General features: G+C 46.1%; 1 protein-coding gene across 2 annotated transcripts in view; it reads right to left on the bottom strand.

The window, feature by feature from the left end:
* DMRT1 (doublesex and mab-3 related transcription factor 1) overlaps positions 1 to 22,487 on the bottom strand; it is a 105,405-nt gene that overhangs the window by 47,363 nt on the left and 35,555 nt on the right. Inside the window, exon 3 of one of the 2 annotated variants that reach the window (XM_060153455.1) lies at positions 13,826 to 14,115. In XM_060153455.1, the coding sequence (XP_060009438.1) occupies positions 13,826 to 14,115 (290 nt within the window). The remainder of the gene's footprint in view (positions 1 to 13,825; positions 14,116 to 22,487) is intronic. The other variant, XM_060153456.1, reaches the window with a different exon arrangement.

Below are 22,487 nucleotides of genomic sequence, written 5' to 3'. Positions count from 1 at the left end.
CTCAGCTGCACAGAATTAGAGTCGGCGAAGAAAGGGGATGGTCTTCATAAGAAGACTGACTGTATAGGCTAAAATTCCTAATTGCAAACTCTGATGTTTAAACAAACAGCGTGAAGATCCCGCTGGCACTGACATGTGACTTACGGGCTTTTAACTGCAAAAGCCACATGTGGGATAAAACTTTGGTTTTAAGAGCAGAAACCTTTTTTTTTTTTTTTTGCGGTACGCAGGCCTCTCACTGTTGTGGCCTCTGCCGTTGCGGAGCACAGGCTCCAGACGCGCAGGCTCAGCGGCCATGGCTCACGGGCCCAGCCGCTCTGCGGCATGCGTGATCCTCCCGGACCGGGGCACAAACCCGCGTCCCCCGCATCGGCAGGCAGACTCCCAACCACTGCGCCGCCAGGGAAGCCCAGAAACCTTTTTATAAAACAAAGCAGGGCTCTTCGCATGCTGTGGAATTCTAGATCTTCTGGTGAGCTTAAGAGTGGAGGTTCGGGCTGACTTTTTTAAACTCCTTATTAAAGAATTTCTTTAGTTTTAAAAGAAGCTTCTTTTCAAACTATTTGAATGGGATGCCTGTTCCCACGCTCACCTGATCACACACCGAGAATGCTCCTAGCCCAGGGACCTTAGACCTGGGCAAGGTGCTTTCCCTAAAAGGCAAGTGCCCATCCCCCTCCTTAAATAGGCACCTCATTCGTCCTCTGGGATTCCACACATCGCAGCTGGAAGGAGTTATTTTTAATGACTGCTGTTATACACACATTTCAGAGATTACTGAAACATCAACAGACCCAATGCTGAGTCATGTGCCACAAGCAGGTTCTCGACAGCTACAATCCATCCCTCCCTTCTTCCCTCCCTCTCCCTCTGTTCCCCTGGAGGTTATTTTTTTCTCCCCTAACTTCCTTAGGAGTTAACTTCCTCCGCTGGGCCCACCTTACTTTCTCTTAGGTGCTATATTATGGAATGTCTTCCACTCCCCTCCCTAGAGCCAGGAAAAGGAAACAGAGGGAGACTGGCCTGTGAGGACTCAGGCCCTTGGAAGGGATTCCTGAAGAGCCAGGGGGACTCCTTCAATGGGGGAAAGAACTGTGTTTGAGGGTCAGCACTTAGATGCTGGAGAACATAGGAGCTGTTTGTCCAGAAATGCAAGAGGTGCTCTTCCTCCTGAGAAGAAGTGGGAGGGGGGAAAAGGAGACAGAAAGACGATGTGCATGCAGTATGGCAGAGAGGACAAACAATTTAAGAAATGATACATCGAAGATGTTTAAAATTACAAGCCCCATGTTTCCCAGAGCTTCAGAGCCTGTGACACAAGTGAAAGCAAAACAAAACTTACGTGGGTGAGCTTTTCCAAAAGGATAGAAGAAAAGCAGCTCAATTCCAGGCTGGACTAATACCAGAGTAGATTTTTAAAACATAAAATACACCGTAAGATGAACCATGGGAAAAAACATAGACCCTGGAGAAGGCATAATACAGGAATTCACATCACTTTATAAACTTTAAAATATGGAAACGGCATATGATACCAGGATTGCACTTGCATTTATTAGTGGTCCATTTCGCTTGTCCTTAGTAAAAAAAACAATTAAGATGCAAATAGGGACTTCCCTGGTGGTCCAGTGGTTAAGAATCTGCCTTCCAGGGCAGAGGACGCAGGTTCCATCCCTGGTCGGGGAACTAAGATCCTACATGCCACTGGGCAACCAAGCCCGCGCACCACAACTACTGAGCCCACGCACCTCAACTAGAGAGACTGCGTGCCACAAACTACAGAGCCCATGCACTCTGGAGCCCGTGCGCCACAACTAAGACCCAACACAGCCAAAAATAAATAAATAAAATGTTTAAAGAAAAGATGCGAATAGCCCCACATTTTAAAAAACCCAAACTAACTTCCTAAAACTTCTGTCACTTGGTTGTTCTCTCGCCATCGGCATCACTGGCACAGACAGAACAGCTTACTCCTCTAGCCAGTGTTTTACAATATGCAGCACTGTGACCCTTTAGTGGGCCCCAAAGTAATTCAGCGGCTGCAATCAGCAAATATATATACCTTTAAGAACAGTATGGAAATGAATGAAATGAAACTGAATAGAGTTCAACAGAAATATGAGAATTCACTGTATACAATATGGTAAGAGCTGTTTTATGAAACTTTTATTTTGTGTTTATGTGTAGGTATAAAATATACTGGATCACAATATAAAATATTTCTCATTGTGGGTCTTGGTCTAAGATGTCTGAAAGACACTGGTGTAAGGATCAGGTGAAGGGAAGTAAGGACCTTCAAAACTAGGTATGCGGGGGCCTTCCCTGGTGGCGCAGTGGTTGAGAGTCCGCCTGCCGATGCAGGGGACGCGGGTTCGTGCCCCGGTCCGGGAAGATCCCACATGCTGCGGAGTGGCTGGGCCCGTGAGCCATGGCCACTGAGCCTGCGTGTCTGGAGCCTGTGCTCCACGACGGGAGAGGCCACAGCAGTGAGGCCCGCGTACCGCAAAAAAAAAAAAAAAAAAAAAAAAGGTACACAGTAAGAAAAAGCCAAACTCTGAAAATGATTCCTTTTCCCGGAACCTGGGAGGGTTTTATGCATTTTCGGGGTTCACAAAAGAGAGGGGAGCAGTTCATGTGGAAACAGCCTCATTTGTCTCATTCACAAATCTGAAACACAAACCCAACTGTGTGACTGACTTCCCACCTGAAGTCACACAGAGCCAGGCAGAAATGCAAGCATGATTCACGTAAAAGCCAACAGGAAACAGCTTTGGTGAAAGAGCTGGTTTGTATTGTTAAAATTGGGTTAATAACTATCAAGACATAGTACTCTCCACTCTAGCGTGCAAGTCTCTAAGAGCATGACATTACACCTCTGCAGAAAGGTGGAGGGAGCTTTGGGAATGGTCACATTCTTAATGTCACTTTCCAGAGAAAATGTACCTTGCACATCTCACATCTAAGGGGGGTCGGGGGGCGGGAGGTGGACAGGAAACTGTAGATACTTGAGTCCTCATAATGTAATCATCATGAACATAGGAAAAACCTGTCCAAGACATCAAAACCTTGGTTCAGCTCACAAGGGATTAAGCAGAGAAGGCAGGAGGCCAAGGCACGTCAGCCTCAGAAGCTTCTCTCTCCTAAACCAGGCCACCTTTCCCATTTTAAATTAAGGCACCTGCCTACTATAAAGACCTAGGCATTGCTTTTGGATTTTAACAACTCTTCACGTTTTCACTGTTCCAAGATCAAATTGGGAGTCTGAAAAGGAGAAGAAAAGATGCCTGCAACCACACATTCAGGAACTTTGATTTTAGAACCAGAAGTATCAGAGGCATCCACTTTTGTTCCCGTCTTGACGGACAAATTTAATTAACCTTTGCTACGCTGTTCCAACCTACTGTTTTAGACAAAACTAGTGACCCACAAACAATATGTTACCATCAGAATCTCGATGGCAGAGACACCAAGAGATATAGCTCTATCAGCAGTATCAGGAAATAAGCCACTTGGGTCAGCCGCTCGAAGAAATATGGGTTATATTCATGTCACACATGAGCTGTCAGAAACATTAGGATACTTTCAGCATAAATCAGCAGCATGAAGGGTATCTTATGAGTACTGAACATGACAGACTGCTTGGAGGGCAAGGTGAGCCTGTCTGGGGCCACCTGCTAAGTGTGAGCACATGCGCACATGTACTTTACCCAAACTGGCATCAAAAACTGGAATGCAGCCTGGTGACCGTGGATGGGCACATCACACTCAATTCACGGTGTGTTAGTAGCATGGCAAGGTGCTTCCCACTCCAAAACCATGAGGGAGAGCCCACCTCAAAGTAACCAAATGACACAGAATGACCAAAAATCTGTTGCCTCAAAGCACACAGAAGTGCATGGGTGTGTGACTGAAACGTGGTTAATACTATCAGGACTAGGGCTCTCCTCCTATCTAATATGTCAAGTCTCTGAAAACATTTTGTAAGATGTCATATCTTACAATATCATAAGATGTAAGAAAACATTATATAACACCTCTCAGGGCTTCATACCAGGAAAACCAAGAAATGTGCGCTGCCCCACGAGGAGGGCAGAGAGACGGGGACAAACGTGCCCCCTCTGTAGTCAGCCAGGTAAACCCGGGTTCCAGCTCCAGCCCCCCACTTGCCAGCCTGTGATATGGCAGGTTACTTCACCTCCCTGAGCCTCAGTTTCCTCACCCGCAGAAGTGGATACCAATCCCCAACACGGCCGTGTTTCAGGGCTGAGTGGAGCAGCTGGTATGAAAGGCCCAGCGCCAGGCTGTCCAGTAACTGTCCTGACGCACCTCTCCCTCCCCTACGGGTTTCCCACTGTGTGGCCTCAATGCAGGGCAGTGGTCACACCCAAGGACCCCTCTTTTGGGTTTGTTACCACATGACTCTGAGCCCTTTTACAGGTATGTCAGGGACCTAGTAATAGAGAGGGAGACAGAAAGATCTGTCCGTTATATACTTCAAAAATTATTTTAAGTATATAAATGTTTGATATTTGAAAGAAAAATTCATTGTCTGAATTGTTTCTACTTTTCACATTTAATAAAGTTTAAAAACCAACTCAAGAAACTACACTGACACCATCAAACAGAGACAGACAGAGACAGAGACAGAGAAAACGCTCCTCCCCCTTTTTGGTTGCATACCACTACCAAATACATAGAATTTTTATGTCTGCCCTCCTCTCAGTATTGGCTAAGAATTGCCAAAAAGAGTGTTTGTGAAAAGGAATGAAAAATGAAATGAGGAAATAATCCCCTTTTCCCTGTTCCTCAATCTTCTTACGAACTCCCCCCACCAGGAGGTTGTGCATCTCAAGGAGATGCCCTCGGGATCAGGGGTCTCCCAAGAAGGGGGCGCTGACAGCAACCTGTCCTGGGTACAGGCTGTAAGGGAGTAGAGAGAGCACTTTTTAAAATAATAAAACTCACTAAGGCAACCTGCTTCTAATTATCACCAAGCAGTGGCAATTCTAAACGACAGTAATGATAAAATACTTGTCCTCACCCCGCCTCGCCTCGTCCCCGGGGAACAGCACTGCACAGGTCTCACCTTCCACAAGCACCACAGCTCCCTGGAAACCTCCAGACTCTGACCACAGGAGCGATCAGAGAATTACATGTGTCCTTTCTCTCATCCACCCACTGTGAGCTGGCCCTGGAGGGGACAGTCTAGCGCAGGGCTAGGCACAGAGCTGGCACTCGAGGTATGAATGATAAATACACGAAGGAGTTTCTTATGCACACTCTGTAATATGGAAATTTTTCATAACCCTATTCTTTTTGTTTTTCTACTACCATATTCCTAATATATCTCCAAATATAGGGCAAATCCGCCTCTATTATGCATTCCCTTGATTTTGGTCTTTATCCAACTAACGAGGGCCACTTACCAGGCCACACAAATATGGACTCCCAAGAAATCTGAGACTCACTCGTGCACACATATAAGCATTCTGAAAAGCAACAAATTTTATATCATATTCACATCGACTTAGGAAAAAAAGTAAACTAAAAAGGCAAATGGAAATAGATCAGATTTTGGCCAGCAGCCTAACTAAATCAAATCTGAAAGCTTTTAAAAACTGTGACCTAATTATCTAATTTTCAAGCAGATTACAGAATCCCCAAATGACTGTATCATTTACTAACCTGATGCTACCGTGTCAGAGATCGGATTGTGTAACGACCTCACAGGAGACTGATAATGTCTTTCCTTCTGCCTTCAGCTGAATCATGGAGTAGTCCCTGGAGTAGACCAGCCCTTTCCAGGGTTTCCCAACTCAGTCCAGATTAAACTGAACTCATGCAAGAATAGAAATGACCCCACAGGACGGCCCAGGAATCACTGGAGTCTCCCAAAGGGTCCTAAGACCCGAGGTTACCCTCCATCTGGATTTCCTGGGATGCTACTGGACTGCTTCAGTTGGGCTGAGAATCCCTTAGGAGGGCCAGGGCCCGACCCCTCCCCAAGATCCTCTCTGAGTCAGAGCTGCCTCCACCAGTGCCCAGGTTTCCAGAGGCCAGTTCCATTTTCTTCTGTAATCCACACATTTTTAACCAAAATCCTCTGCAAAAATGACTCTCGTGTGCACTGCTGCAGTGAAGGAGCATTCCTCAGCCCCACCTCTTACCATCTGTGTTCAGCTTCTAAAATACCCACCACTTCCCTTAGTTTTGGTTCCAGACCAAGAGTCACCAAGAATATTGTTATCGCTGGCACCAGTTCTTGCAAACAACAGCCCTCTTGCAGGATCAAAGCATGCAAATCGTTCAACTTTCATAATCTGTGCAAGAAAACCACCATTCCTTCCAGGAAAGGTGTAATAAAAACCACATGATGCCTGTGGTGGCCATGGCTTGTACTCATCTAGAACGTGACAAAATAGCAATTCCTCTGTGACAGTGCGTGTCAACAAGGAGGTCGTTTAGAAACAGAAAGAGAAGACTGCATTCCTGTGCTGCACAGCTCCGGGGGCTTCCCAGGATGCCCAGGCCCACTGGTGCCCTGGCCAACAAAGCTTGTCTCCTGCAGGTGTAGGAATATGATGTAAAGGCCCAAGAGAACTGGGTTTATTATTTCTTCTTAAATGAGAAGAACCTAATGAGGAATTATGTTTCAGAAGAGAAAATTGCAGATGTGGCTAAGACTTGACAGGCCGTTTAAGGGAAAGTTTATAGTAGAGGCAACGCAATCCCAAACTTTGGGAAGCCTGACACCTTCACTTCACTGTCTTTAAACTTCCCGTGGTCTGTAATGACTTTTACATTTAAATGGAAGATTCTCCAAGACTGGTCTTCTGAGCTGGGAAGTCCAATCCCTGTATCCTCACTGTCCCAGAAAGCAGGATCTACTTGGGGTGCATGTGAGGGAGCTCCACAAAATGCTGAACTAGCATAAAGGCGTTAACAGGGCTGAGATTAAAAGATAGGAAAAGATCACAACACCCTGTCTGCAAAGAGTGAGGTTGAGAGAGCTGCTAAAGACAGCACACTGAAGACCCCAGAGAATTCCGCTGTTGTCATGGTGACACAATGCCAGTGCCTTGGTTTGCAGACTCTCTCTGGTCTTCGGACTAGTATAACTTTTTTGTTTTTGTTTTTTTGCGGTACGCGGGCCTCTCACTGTTGTGGCCTCTCCTGTTGCGGAGCACAGGCTCCGGACGCGCAGGCTCAGCGGCCATGGCTCACGGGCCCAGCCGCTCCGCGGCATGTGGGATCTTCCCGGACCGGGGCACAAACCCGTGTCCCCTGCATCTGCATCGGCAGGCGGACTCTCAACCACTGCGCCACCAGGGAAGCCCACTAGTACAACTTTTTAAAAAGGAGGCAGGGAAGACAGGAACAGAGTCGCCAACTTTTTATATTGCCAAGTAAGGGCATTTATGAAAAAAAAATCCTCGTTTCATTAAAAAAGTGTTGGAAAGGGACGGGCCCGATAAAAACAATTTTTTGAATTGAATAATTTAGCTGTAAGAAAAAAACCCTTGTCCTTTTTTTCCTCATTTCTCTGTAAACCAGCATAGGTAACAGCCTGCATTCAGGACAGTGAAGTGCAAAACACATTCCCAGTAAAATAAGGAACAAGATGACACCAGCTGTCCACCACTGGTATCTAAACTGAATAATTCACTAAGAACATAAATTAGAACTTGGAGGTATTTAGGGGGAAGAAAAATGTCAGTATCAATATTTTTCTATGAAATGACTATCTAATCTAGAAACCCTAAAATAAGCATCTATAAAATTATTAGAATTAACAGAGTTCACAAAAGTAGACGGATACAAAATAAGTACACCACATTATAGCAACATCAACAGAAATGTATGTCTCTGTAATTCTCTTTTAAAAAACAAACTGGGGGCTTCCCTGGTGGCACAGTGGTTGAGAGTCCGCCTGCAGATGCAGGGGACATGGGTTCGTGCCCCGGTCCGGGAGGATCCCACATGCCGCAGAGCTGCTGGGCCTGTGAGCCATGGCTGCTGAGCCTGCGTGTCCGGAGCCTGTGCTCCGCAACGGGAGAGGCCACAACAGTGAGAGGCCCGCGTACCGCAAAAAAAAACCCCAAAAAAAAACAAATTCGGGGGAGGGTTAGCCTTAATAGCCCAAGGTAAATACCACATCTAATTTAATTTCCTTTTCTTGAGGAAAGAGATTCCTTTACATGCTTTAAACTGAATGCAGCCTTAAAAATTCCTCTTCTACGTGCTTGAAAACTTTTTCTTTCCAGAGGAAAAAGCCTGTCAGTGTCTGCTCACCAACAAATAGTGGCCAATAACCAGTTTGCTCTAAGAAGGGAAGCCAGGGCTAGTTTATTCAGCCGACAAAGAGGGTGATGGGATTGGAGGGGCAGCCTAGTGGATCACCTGAGTGTTTGTAGAGAGAGCACCTCACCCAGAGAAGAAAGGCCCCAGGTCCTCAGGGAGTCACTTGCTCTTTCTCAGCCAGCATCACCCAGTAGTCTGAGGTGACCAGAGGCACATTACCCCGGGGGCCTGGTGGTGCAGCTTACGGGCCTGAGGTGAGCACAAGATTTATCTGAAGTCCCCTACTTTGTCATCAAAATTGATGTGGATTTTGCATTCTACTACCTTCTCTCTGACGTACCGTTTTTTAAAATTTAGAAATATTAAAAATTAATGGACGAACTTAATAGTTGGCTATTATAATTGTGTCCCTGGGAGTGGGAGCCCGGTTTAAGCCTTGGCTTCCTATCCCCCCACCCCACCTCTGGACCCTCCTGGGAGACCCTAGGGCACAGACGTGGAGGCACTGCAGCTGTGCACACGCGCCAGAAGTCACTTCTTAGCTCTTCAAGCTAACAGGCTCGACCGAACCACGCTCATAAAAAGAGGAGGCAGTGTGAAAACCAGGGCTCCCTCAGGCTGCTCGTACAGGATGGAGAACAACAGTGGGCAGGCAGCACAGTCAACAGGGGCGGCGTTTCCAAGTGCCCTGATGGGCCACATCCCAGTAATGCCCACAAGGGGCGCCGTTCTCTGGGCTCCAAGGCCTAGGTCAGATTCTGACTTCCTGCCTGCCTGTGTCTCAGTTTCAAAGCCAGGGCACTTAGATGATCCCCAACCTCCTTCTCATGTACCAGGTGATAGCGGCCTTCCCCCAAGACCTACTTTTTGCATTTTTGTCCATTTGGTTCAGTGGTAGATCCCTAGCACATGGTGGAACCTGGATGCATGCTTATCTAATAATCGAATGCATTCCAGTGAGGTGCATAATCATAAACGGGCCACCGTATCTTGAGACACTTCAGACTGAGCCCCAAAGAATGACCAGAAGGAAGGAATCACCTCTGCTGCCATGTGACCACACCCCAACTGTGGCTGGAACGTCTGTCTCCACCTTTGGTGGCACAAGCTTCAGAAAAGCCAATCAAGGGGGTGCCCACCAGGGGGATCCCAGATACAGCTCGGAGTCCTCCCATATTTATTTCTGCTCACTTGATATGTACCTCTCCCTTGTCAACCTGGTACAACATGTTTATTTAAGAGGTAATGTTGCCTTGAAGGAGTACACCAGGCAATAAACAGCTTTTGCAGGCAATTAAATGCAGAAGTGAAATTGAGCTGCTGGTCAGTGGAACCAGCCATTCATCGTGAGTTTGTTCCAGTGTCACAAACGTTATTCCTGTTTCACAACATGACAGGAATCTGTGATTGGGCCACAAATCTCCAGAGGCTGGAGACAGACCCAAAGCAATTAAAGCAGCTCTCAGCATGCACGCAGGGCATCAACACTTGGGAAAGAGCCTTGGGATTCTGGGATGCTGGCCCAGTTGACTGCTCTAGCTTTTTCTTTTTCTTTAACTAGGTTTTGTACTTAGTAGGTGCTCAATAATCATCTGTGGCTTGCATGACTTTATAGGGAGACTTACAGGAAATCTCAACTCTACAATAAAAAGTCAATGATTTCTTTTTGTAAATAATTCAGTACCCTCCCCACTAATCTCTAAGAAGTCTGGCTTTAAAAAATTATAACAATCTCCACTAGAGTCGATTTTTTTGTTTGTTTGTTTGTTTGTGGTACGCGGGCCTCTCACTGTTGTGGCCTCTCCCCTTGCGGAGCACAGGCTCCGGACGCGCAGGCTCAGTGGCCATGGCTCACGGGCCCAGCCGCTCCACGGCATGTGGGATCTTCCCGGACCGGGGCACGAACCCGTGTCCCCTGCATCGGCAGGCGGACTCTCAACCACTGCGCCACCAGGGAAGCCCCAAGAGTCGATTTTTTCTAGGAATCACAAAGGAGCCCTTTGTTCTGAAAACTTTTCACGCTGCTCCCCCCAAACACACTGTTACCCAGAGCACCAAGGGAAGGAGGATAACATGAAAGTTATCGCTCTGGTGAAGACTTAGAAGGGAAGTCAGGTCCTAGCAACAGAGTCAAGACAGTAGATGGAGGAGATATTGCCTAAGATTCAGGCCCTTCAGGTAGAGCTGGGGTCAGACCGGGCTGGGGGGAAGGTCCAGTGAGAGAGACCAGCTCAGTGCCCTCCAGGCACAGCTATGGGGCACCTTCCAAAAGGAGACAGGAAAGCATGGCTACAACCAAGAGGGGATCCCTTCCCTGACCTCCACAGGGAGGCTTCCACCAGAAGGAGGCAAGGCACTGTCTGAAGAGCAGAGCCAGGGCGCCCTCCTGAAACAATAGGAATAGAAAGGTCACGAGGAGGCCCTGCCCCAGATCACTGTTCCCTATACCTCTGCCATAGTGACTTGGTGAAAAAGTGAGCTGTACAGTTCCTATCCCTTAAACATTGGTTATAAGTATTATTTGTAGGTGTTTTCTATTTAATACTTCTTTATAACACATACACCTTAATAAACATATTTTACGCCATAATCTTTGTCTATGCTTCCAGTTTTCAATTTCCTAAGTAGATCAAATTCTTCCCCATCCCTGATAAAAGTTATTCCGTATACATTCATACTTGGTCCATATTCACATGTCATGGTCTTTCAACAATAACAAAAATGTGCATTATGTATACCCCATCTTATTACAAAGGGGATCGGAGGTAGCTAACTAAAATACATATGAACAAAAGGCTGAAAATTAAATAGATTTCAGAAAAGAGTAGGGCCAAGAGAAAATAATGGTTAATGAAATAAATTCACAAGAAGTTAATATCAGCATAGCATTTGCTGATACACACAGAAACTTCCACATACACTTCAGTCATTATGCTGCCTTATGTATTCATGCAACAGTTCTGTGAAGGTGGTACTATGCCCACTTGACAGACAAAACAACTGAGTTTCAGAGGGTTAAGTATTTTCCTCAAGGCTATACACAACAGTTAAATCACAAGTTAGAATTGAATATAGAACTCCAAGTGCCAGACTCCATGTGTCTCAAAACACACAGTACTGTTTCCCTAAATCTACAGGCCTGGTTTCTGGACAAGGCTCTGTCATCAACTAGCTGTGGGTGCTGTGCGTGCTGGGCAGATACCCCAGCTCCAGATCTCAGTGAAAGGGACCTCTGTAAGATCCATTTCGGCTCTGACCATCACTGGACTGACTGACCATCACTGGACTGACTTTCACTTGTCCTTTTGCAAAATGATGGCTTATATGCATGTCGGCTGTTATATTTTTCACGTTAGAGTTTATTTCCAAGAGAAATAATTTTTGTGGCTGTGACTATAAGGTTGTAAGTCAAGCTCGGGATCAGGTCTGGTTACAAGATTAATCCACAGACTTGTAAAATGTCTGCAAAATAATCTGTTAAGATGGGAATATATTACCAATGGTGAAAACTGACTAGGAAATAGATTGAGCCCAGACCTCCTTGAAAACAAGCTCTTATGTTAAATGAGGCCTTGGCTTCTCTCCTGGGCCTCTAACCAGGGGCCCCTCTCTCCAGTCTAGTAAGCGGTGGTTCTAGAGAAGGCGCCAACAGCATCAAAACTGCAGGCCCCCCACATGACTAAGAAAGTCTGGGTAACGTTCTTCCTCTCACCCTTGGCAGCAGGGGTACAAGAACTTGCCCTTAGGGGGATCTCTCCTCGCACACAGCGGCTGAGGCAGCGCTCCAATACCAGGCAACGCTGCTGCCCAAGAGAATGTCTCCTCTTGGCTGTCCCTGGTCCCCCAGAGGGTGGACCTTGGCAAGAGACCTCCAAGCAAATCCAAGTCTTCTGCTACCCCCTCCCCAGGCCTTCCAGGTGGAGTTAAGAACAAACATTAGTGTGTCAGCCGTCTTACGCCACTGGAAGGGTCTTGACAGAGTGGGGGGTAAATTAACTTAGAGGATTTCTGATGCTGCTGAGTGTGAGCTCTCTTTCTTTCAGAAGACACTTAAGAATTTTCTTTCTCATCCTTTTCCTCATAAGCCAACAGGTTCAGAGACCTTCCCTAATTTCTCCTTAAAGCCTGGAAGTAGCCAGGAAACCAGGATACTCCAGCAGTCGTCCCTGGCTCATGGGAATCTGTAGGATGAGCTGGTTTTTAAGAACTATAAGCTACTTCTTTCTCCTTTCTTAGAGGACAGTCTCTAACAGAAATCAACCTAAAACCTGCCCCAAATCATAAAATCCAACTGGCACTCTGAAAGGCCTGTAGGGGTCCAGCCGGAAGATCCATAAATCATCGCATTTCCTTTACACTCATATCACCTCTCAGTTCCAATGCCTTTTTAAAAAGTCTGATTCTAAAATTAAAATGTATAGGAAACTTATGAAGATGATTAGCCCAGGGAATTAAAGCTGACACGTTACCACGCCGAGGAAGTCAGATCCCTAAGGCTAGTGTGAGAGTCCAAAAAATGGGGCGATGTGAGTATCCACAACTTCCCCACATCTACAAATGCAAAATGGAACAGAACTGCTCTGAGGAAAACGTCAATGCACATTTTTTAAAAGTGAGTACAAGAAGGTCAATTACCCTAAACTCCCACATACATACGCTGCATTGTGCTGGAATCAAAGCCTAGCTGGGAAAGCCCAAGCACAGTAAAGGCATCCAAAATGAGAACTGTTCTCTCAGAACTGGTATCTTACAGCTGGAGGGGTGCTTGGAGGAGCAGAGTCTAAGTGCTCATGCATATGCACATTCCCACAACATGGTAATCCAGCCTGTGAATGCTTTCCAGGCCTTGAATCTGCTGCTGATACACTGGCATGATAGAAATGGTGAAAACTGAGGAAGCGGAACAGTGCTGAATAAACACTCCCTGATAATGCAAAATGCTTTGTTTTATCCCCAATATTAAAAGCTCTCGATGGCACACTATTTCAGAAGCACATACTTAGCATATGAAAGACTGACCTCCATTCCCAGCTGAAAATGCTCTCAAGTGGGCCCAGCACAGCAGTGACCTAGTTCTTCTCTCACCTTCCTTCCATGCAAACATACAGATCAGAACACATCTCCCGTCCAGGGTCAAAATTCATCACTGGGATTACTGCCACCCAGAAGACCACAGCCAGCGTTTTCTAAGCGGCTCTAAAGCGTGGGGATAAGCCTAGAGGAGATGTGGCCTCTTACATAAGCCACTTGTGAAGCTGATTCTGGCCAACTGGGTATTTATGCAAAATGACATCGAAGGAATGAGAAAGGTAAAATTTGAAAACAGAAACAAATATATCCAGATTTCTTTACAATTCCTTGCAGTCAACCTCTGGGGTTAAATGATGTTATGGGTAGAGTGAAAACTTTCTACACGTTTTGCATAATGGCACACATGTGTGCTGAGTTGGGCGTGCGCGTCTGTGAGTGTGTGCTTACGTGCGTGGTTTTCACATACCCAGTTCACGCTCTGCTAACATCTTACCTGCCACTGGTTTCCTGTCGCTTGACCGGGCATATAAGGCGCTGGGAGGCTCCGAAGGCTGTTCTTCACAGGGGAGCCCCCGAGAGGGCTTCCCATGTCCCCGGAGGGGGAGTCAGCGGCTAAGGCCATGGAGTACTGCGGGTAGTTGTACAGGTTGTTGTAGTAAGGGAACAGAGACGGCTGGTAGAAGCTGCTGTAGTAGGTGGAGTCGGAAACGAGGTCAGGTGTGTTCTCCACGTGCCCTCTGCTGGTGGCAGCAGGAATATCCTGGATGGCCACCCGGCCCTCTACTAAGAAAAAACAGAAAGAAAGAAAAAGACAACATGGTATTAATATGGGGGCCTACAGAACTTTACCTCTAAACCTTGCCAGCGTATGGCCTTCCTCCTCAAGATCTGCAGAGCGTTAGACCAAGGCACCTGGGCGTGCTACTGCTCCTGCGGTCGGAATACAGCAGGGTTCCTGAGGCTGGCGTAACTCTGGCGGCACAGCTGGCAGACCCTTGGTGATTATTTTTACTGAGAATACCAAAAACATTTTAGGCAGGGGTCATTTTAATCACATAGAGCCTGACCAGGTCTAACTTCTACCTAGACATTCCTATCCTAATGTCAAGAAATTAGAGATCAAATATAGTTAACTTGGCTGTCTGCAACAGTCTTACAACAAAATCAACTGTATTTCACTTTAAATAAAGTAATAAAAAAATCCTAGTGCCCTTTCTATGTGTATGTCCACACAGATATATCCGAGAGCCAAAGCAAGAGGCTAAGAGTTTAAGAAAACATCGTTTCCTTCACTTCCTTCTAACCGCTGATACCGAATCCTGACGTCTGGACAATGGTATAGACCCTGGGAGACAAACTTCTGTAAAAGGTCAGTTAGTAACTCTTTTAGGCTTGGTGGCCATTCCTCTGCAGAATGTACAGGCTGCTGCGTGGTTGTGTTGCAATAAAACTTTATTCACAAACACAGGCAGTGGGCCAAAGCGATCCGCAGGCTGAAGTTTGCCGACCCAGGGTCTAGATGTTAAGCTGTCAATTCCAATAAACAATTGAATGGACTCCTAAGTCATCTCTCCAATAGACATTTATTAAACAATGTTCTAAGAGTTGGCCAAGTGCCTAAAATGGCTGCAAGGTATAAGGTTGCCCCTGCCCACTGGGAGTCTACAGTATAGGATGGACGACGGGATTACAAATTATAACAAGGACTCTCATACAGGAACACCCATAAACTTTTATGGAAACTCAAAGGCTGGAAAGATGACATGAAACCTAGAAAGGAATTACAGAGACCGTCACAGAAAAAAACTGTACCTGCATTGTACTTTAAAAGAGGAGCAGGAAATAGGTGAAAATGAGAAAAAGAGAGTACTGAGAGCAGGGCAGCAAAGACAAAGGGATGGAAGCAGCAAAGTGGGAGGGGACCTTGAGAGTGATGGACAGGGCTGTCGGGTTAAGAATTGCGAACAGGGCAAAAGAGGGCCAGTCTGATAGGCCGACTGCAGCCAGGCGAGGGGAAGCCTCAGACCAGCTCTCTGAACTCTTTCCAGGCTGTGGTGGGAACCACTGAGGATATCTGAGCAAGGAGCACAGAGGATCAGAGCTGTGCTTTGGAGTGATTCAACTGACGGCAAATCTTAAGACAAGCAAGGGGAAGAGAGCCCAGAGGCAGGAAGAGCCACCAGGCAGCCACTGAAGCCGTCAGGGAGAGACTCAGCAGACTGCAAATACCAGAGACACGGGGGAGATGAGCTCAAGAGAACTGCAGGACTGAGGGGCATCAGGACGCAGAGACGCAGGAAAAGCCAAAGAGGAAGAGCAGGAGGCCTGGGGTGGCAGCAGAGATGCAGGTGGTAAGTCGGCTTCATCACGCAAGGGGCCAGAGGGGCACGGACAAGGGGGAGAGGAGCCAGGCCGAGAAAGTCGACACCTGCACTCATGGGAGAGGCTGAGGTTGGAAGCTGAGATTCAGAAGTCACCGCAGGGAGACGCTGGCTGCATCCGGGAAGAGGAGGGAGCTGTTACGGAAGAGTATGTTCTGAAAGGAGAAAAGAGCGCCAAGGCCAGAACCCTGGAGGATGGAGGAGAGAACGCAAGGCCACAGAGGACAAATTTGACAGGGATGGCAGAGGGGCAAGCTGCAGTGTCGACCCTGCTAAGAGATCAAGCAAAATTCGTTCTGGAAAAGACCCATAGAGGGCTGGGTCTTTAGGGCCCTGTGCTTTTAGCACAGTGTTGGAGAAGCAGAAGCCTTCGAGAGATAAAGGAGCAAGTGAGCGATGAGGAAACAGATGAATACGGTGAAGAGCCTTCTCTCTGGTCAGAAGGGACGCTGGTCAGAAGGGACGACCCAGCGAGCAGCGCCACCGTGCACCCCCACCCCCACCCCGTGCTGAGCACACTGCCGGACACCTGGGGGTAAATATTTGCAGAAGGGATCAATGAACAGTGTTTTTTCAAGTACCCTGTCCTCAAAATAAATACGAGGAAAAACTAGAAGCTCCAGGGAGTAATAAGATATTGTTATTTCATTTTTAAAACACAGAGAAGGGCTGAACACACGTAGGCAGGGAGAAGCCTGTGGAGAGAAATTCCCAGGACTAGCAACACGTGGCCCAGAGCAGGTGCTCAGAAAGTGTCCTCTGACTGAATGCGGGGAAGGCATGACTAAACGTGCATGCTCTGGAAGGTTTGGGAGAGATCTACAACAAAATGTGTTTCTACAGCCTCATTTTCCAGTCAGCACTGAAGTCTCTTTTCTCTGACAGGATAGCAAGTCCGTCCACCTCAGGCTCCTGGAGATGCATTGTCAGGGCCACTCTCTTATTATACATCTCTTCCCTTTCTTCTCTCCTCCTCTTCCCAGCTAACGAGATGAGAAGTTCCAATTCCATCACTCTACCTGTGTCTGGAGAAGGCACCTGCAATTCTTTCCTCCTGAACTTTCCCACTGGTCTATCTCTTATTTTAAACATCAATGTAGTGGCAAAATAGATGGTTTTCTGTATCTAACTCTTTTGTTTTCAACGTCATGTCTTTATGTTAACCTGATTACAAAAGCAATACAAGTTTCACAAAAAATGATAAATTATATAGTTATTTAAATCAGAAAAGGAATGAATGACATACTCTTACCACCCAGTCATAAGCATTAGTGGGACATCCGTATACAATCTCATAGGCATTTAGGAAGGCATTTTAGACGTTCGTTCCCATCCCTGCTGTTGAAAAACACTGGATACCCCTAGGGCCTGCCCTTCAAAAGCAAGCTTCTTGATAAAGAAAACAAAATACAGTAGGAGGCAAAGAATTAAACAGAAACCCAAAGACAGGAGCATTCTCAGATCAGGGCACAGGTTCATGAATTTCTACATCATAACTTTAGTTAGGACCATTAATCAGGCCTCAGTTTACCCAGAAACAAAATCTTGTCAGTAATAATCCTCAAAGTACCAAGAGCATGGCTTCAATAAATTTCGGAGTAAACCTCAAATAAAATGCTACATCAGGTCAAAGCAAGGATTTGTTTTGCTACAGACGACTGTAATTAATTAAAATGCGATCACTTTTCTACTTGCCCACATTTTACTCCCTCTTTCAAATTATAATGACCTTTAAGAATAAATTAAGATACATGCTGGAAAAGTTTCGATTCATATTAGCATTTAAATAAACAATAAAAATCATGTGAGCTTTATGAGAGTAAATGCCTAAATATTTTAGACTCTTAAAATGTTTAAGCACTCTCCAACAGTGACATTTTAAAAAGCACTAGGAGAGGGCATCCATCCCAGGGACATGTGGAACGACCAAATTCTTATTTTATAAACCACTAAACCGTATTTTAAGGTTCCAAATTAAAATGCCTGGTCAATGTTCAAAACATCTTTACGCCTCCCAGACTTTATGTGTGTGCTACCAGTAAGTGGAAGTTTCCCAAGGCTGAGATGAACATGCGTCCAATTATGTGTCTAATCCAGCGGTGCTCAGCGTGTGGGCCTTGAATCAGCAGCACTGCCATCACCTGGGAATTTGTAGCAATGGGTATTCTCGGCCCCACCCCAGACCCACTGAATCAGAAACTCTGAGGGCTGGCCCAGCAACCTGAGTTACAACAAAGCCTTCGGTAGGTTCTGATGCGCTCAAAAGATGGAGAACCACTAGTTTCATGATTCAAAGCAGCTGCTCTATAAATTATCCCTAAAAATATGTGACTCAAAAAAAAAAAAAATATGTGACTCCTGGCTGCATTATTGTGAACAGCCCTGACTGGCTACCAAGTGAGAGCACACAAATGAATTCCACTGAATAAAGACGTCGGGCTTCTACAGAAATCACTGCAGAGCTTGGATCGCAAGCTGTGGGTACTGTGTGTATACTGCTGCCAGATGGTTCTGATTTTCATGGCTCACACCCAGACTTTCTTCATTGATTCTAACCACAAAAGCTTAAGTCACCCTTTCAAGTGCTAGTATAGTGACAAACTGTACTATTCCTCATAAGGCTTCTGGACTATCAAGAGAAGCAAGTAATGCACAAATCATTTACTCTTGATCTTAGGGTGTTTTTTTGTTTGGTGTGGCCGATTTTTAAAAAAAATTTTTGTTTATGCGGACCATTTTTTTTTAAGTCTTTATTGAATTTGTTACAGTATTGCTCCTGTTTTAAATATGTTTGGGGTTTTTTTTGGCCTCGAGGCATGTGAGATCTTAGCTCCCCAACCAGGGATCGAACCCACACCCCCTGCACTGGAAGGCCTGGACCGCCAGGGAAATTCCCTTAAGGTGTACTTTGGTACTTATATTTGATTAATTCATTAGTTATCATGTAACAACTGTCCAAAGCTTTGCTCTAGACATTGTAAAAGGCACAAAGAAATATTCAAAATGTTTCATTTCTTCTTAAGAGGGTCCCATCTATTCGGGAAAATTAGGTGTAGACCGAGAATCCTACAAGTAATGATCCAATGGCCACGATGACAGTATAGGCAGATGTCACCATCAGCAAAGGCAGTGGAGACGTGAGTCAGGATGGAGGTGATTCAGAGATGGTGAGGGTGGCAAGGCAATCAAGAGAGGAGAATAATATCAACAGGATAATGCAGGAGGAAAAGGACAAGATGTGTTCCAGGGACAGTGACCAGATGAGCCTGGCTGGAGTGTAGAGGTCACGTCAGGGGACAGCGGATGCTGAGACTGGAAACTTACTTTTGGGACAAACTGTGGAATGCCTTGCATGTGAATCCCAGCCAAGGGCTTCTGGTTGCCCCTCAAGCTCTAGGGGGTCGATGAGTTTTCAGGGCAAGGGAGTAACATAAAAATGTTTTAGGAAAATCAGTCTGATGCAAGCACAAAAGAAGGATCTAGAATAAGGAGGCAGAAGAACAGACTAGGCTAGAACAGTCTCTTCTAGATATGTACGTGTTCTATAGACTACAATGGAGAGGCTCTTTAAATTCTCCAGGCCAGATGAGGTAACTATAAGCTCGCACAGGGAGGCTGCAGTAAAGAGAAAAAAGGACCTACATGAAAATTACTGGCATGTCTGGTTTTCCGGGAATTCCCTTCAAACAACCACATTACACTACTAACACCTGTCATCCAGGGACCAGGGATGCCGCCCAGCTCCCCTTCCAGGTCCTTGCTCCACTGCTGAGTGATCATGCTTTACTCACTCCAGTTTGAGAAGGAACATGTAGCTCTCGCCCAGAGTAAGAATACAAGCAGGATGTGCCACCTCTCCAACCTCTGCTACAGCAGAATTCCCCAAAGAGTAACTGGAGACAGTCTCTTCACTGCTGAGCTGGTAAGTCACGCTAAGTGTCACTATTAACTGACTGTAAACCTGAAAGATTTCCAACTCACAAGCCACAAAATATATAAAGCATACAAAATTTGAAATAGGATGTGTGTGTGTGTGCTTTAAACCACAAGGCCAGTATGACTAACTACAAAGACCAGAGCAGTACACTGAAAAGCAAACACCTTAATGAGTCTGCTGAAAATTCTTAAGCTGGATCTCTTTATTTTTTTTAGAATAAAAACTGGTCTGGGCTTCCCTGGTGGCGCAGTGGTTGAGAGTCCGCCTGCCGATACAGGGGACGCGGGTTCGTGCCTCGGTCTGGGAAGATCCCACATGCCGCGGAGCGGCTGGGCCCGTGAGCCATGGCCGCTGAGCCTGCGCGTCCAGAGCCTGTGCTCCGCAAGGGGAGAGGCCTGCATGCCGAAAAAAAAAAAAACTGGTCAAGGTGACTTGACGATATTCATAATAAGAGAAAGTACAGTGGCACTGTTCCAAGAAAATGGGGTTGCTCCTTAATAGGAATTATCAACCCCTAAGTCCTCTGCCAAGATGCAAATGAAAGCACGAAGCCAGGTGTTTTAAGTGTTGTTACTTATGACTGGAATAGTCCTAATGTCTGCTGTAAGGAAGAAAGATCAGCAGGTCTGGATTCAACAGCTAAGCAAGGAAGCAGTGCCCAGAGAAGTATGTTATCTGGAAAAATGACCAGCAGCAATCATCCAACAGAGACGTTTGCAGAGACGTTGCCTATAGAATCGATGTCTTCTTATTGCAATGGTCTGATTTGTGGCTCTGTACATTATTTACCTTCAACACGTCCCATTCTTTGATAAGGCTTCCCAATCCCTCTGCTACTTTTTTTTTTGCGCTAACATATGCAGCGTGAAATACGATTCACTCCTTCCTGAGAGATCAATACCCACACATGATAAATACCCTTATTGATCCTGCAGTGTTATATGCTGGTCTCCGGGCCCATGGCATATTAATAGTAGTTAACCAGTAATTCATTTTAAGGCATGTGAAGGTTTTTTCTCCCACTCTTGTCTGGTGTCAAGATTCCCAGAGTTGTTGCACTTTGTGTCCTTTATGTGCAAACCTGAAGCCATACTCCCTTTTCAACGACAAAACCAAACCCCCCAGTTTTCTATATGAAAGATCACATAGGAAACCAAAATTTATGATTCACAGCCATCTCAAGTAAGTGGTAGATTTATGCGTACTGGGTTTTATTTTTCTTCATAACCCCATCCCTTGTGTGGTGCCTGTCCTACTTAGCTTCTAGTTTTAAGTGTTAACCAGGCAGAATGTTAACCAAGGTCTCAAAATTATCCGCCATCTACTAACATGTTGTGCTGAGTGGTAGGAAGGTACAGCAAAAGTACAAGTCACTGTCTCCATTCTTTTTTTTTTAAGGAAAATTAAGGTCTTAAGAAAAGACAATGTTGTTTGATGACATGTCATGGAATCTGGAGGAGACAGTGGGGTGCCGCTCGCTGGAACAAGTTGGAACAAGGTGGCTTCCTCAGCTCCCTGTTTTTAAGCAGTCTTCACCACAGGGCAACCCTATGTCCAGACTAATCAGCTCCTGACATTTCCTAGATTTAGGGAAAACTGAGAAATCAGCCTCAGGACTCTTCCCCTACAAGGGAAAGAACCCAAAGGGAGACGTTGATACATGGGGAGAAAAGTCGGTCTATGAGCTGATGCCTGGCCCCTCGGAGCATTCGTCCAACCCCAAGAAGAAAAGCTCACCATCCTGACCAAGGGATTGGGTGGGTTTTCCGAGCTAAAACAGAGCTAGCGCAGGAGAGGCCTGATGACTGAGGCGACAGCGTGCCTACTGTTCACACCACTAAGTGTCGACCGTGATGGTGGACGAGGGGCATCATCACAGCTGCCATCTTCCCCTGATTCCGGAGAAACAACTCACGCTCAGAACACTAAACTTATACTGAGCGCCTGTGTGTGCGAGGCAACCTGCCGCACTTTGGGGGACAAAGATGTACTCCTTGATGCTGCAAGGCCCAGCAGTAAGGGGGGATTCTGAAACACACACACAGAAGGAGAGACTGACTAAGGCTATGGGAAAACAAAAATTGTGTGGCCAGGAGGGCGAAATTAAGTCCAGCCTTCAAAGTACAAGTTCTGCAGATGCTGGCTCATTAACATCACTCTCCACTCTCAACCACAAGGCGGGAATATGTTACAGCCCATTTCTCTTCTTTCCCAAGGAATATTTTTTTTAATGTAATTTGGTCCTGGAGGAATGCGTCAATGTCACTTTTCTTTGTAGGGCGAAGGCTTTGCATAACAAAGTGAACCTGAAGTTGGTCTTTAAAACTCAGAGAGGTGTGTGAAAGTCAGTGTGGGATGCAAAGGGATCTGGGGGAGACCCAAAGGGGGGGGAGGGAGAGAGACAGAAAGAGAGATGAGCATGACCAGATCAAAGAAAACAAGCAAGAGATATGGGGGATGATGGAGAAAATGAAACAATTCAGGCCTCCCAAGGGAGCTGCCGAGATTTGAAACATGCTGCCCTGCGGCCACTGAGAAGCTCAGTGAGTAACAAGCACATCTATTGTGTGCAGCAGCTCCCAAAGTGCTGGGCAGGGAATGCCCAGAATATAAGCAAAAGCCTAACTTACCTGCCCTCAGGGAGCTTCCTCTCTCTGTTGATGAGCAAGGGAGAATTTAGGATCAGAGAAGGTTTTCCTGGTAGAAGGCTTTTAAACAAAGGAGGAGAGAATGAAGGAGAAAGGAATTCCAAGCAACGAAAGGAGACACGGCACCAAAAAAGTTTCTGGGAAGTCAGAGCAGCCTGCAGAGCAGAGGAGGGGCTCAGGGTCCCAACG

This window comes from Lagenorhynchus albirostris, chromosome 7, assembly GCF_949774975.1.
Source record: "Lagenorhynchus albirostris chromosome 7, mLagAlb1.1, whole genome shotgun sequence".
Lineage (NCBI taxonomy): Eukaryota > Metazoa > Chordata > Mammalia > Artiodactyla > Delphinidae > Lagenorhynchus > Lagenorhynchus albirostris.
This window is presented reverse-complemented; position numbering and strand designations above follow the sequence as displayed.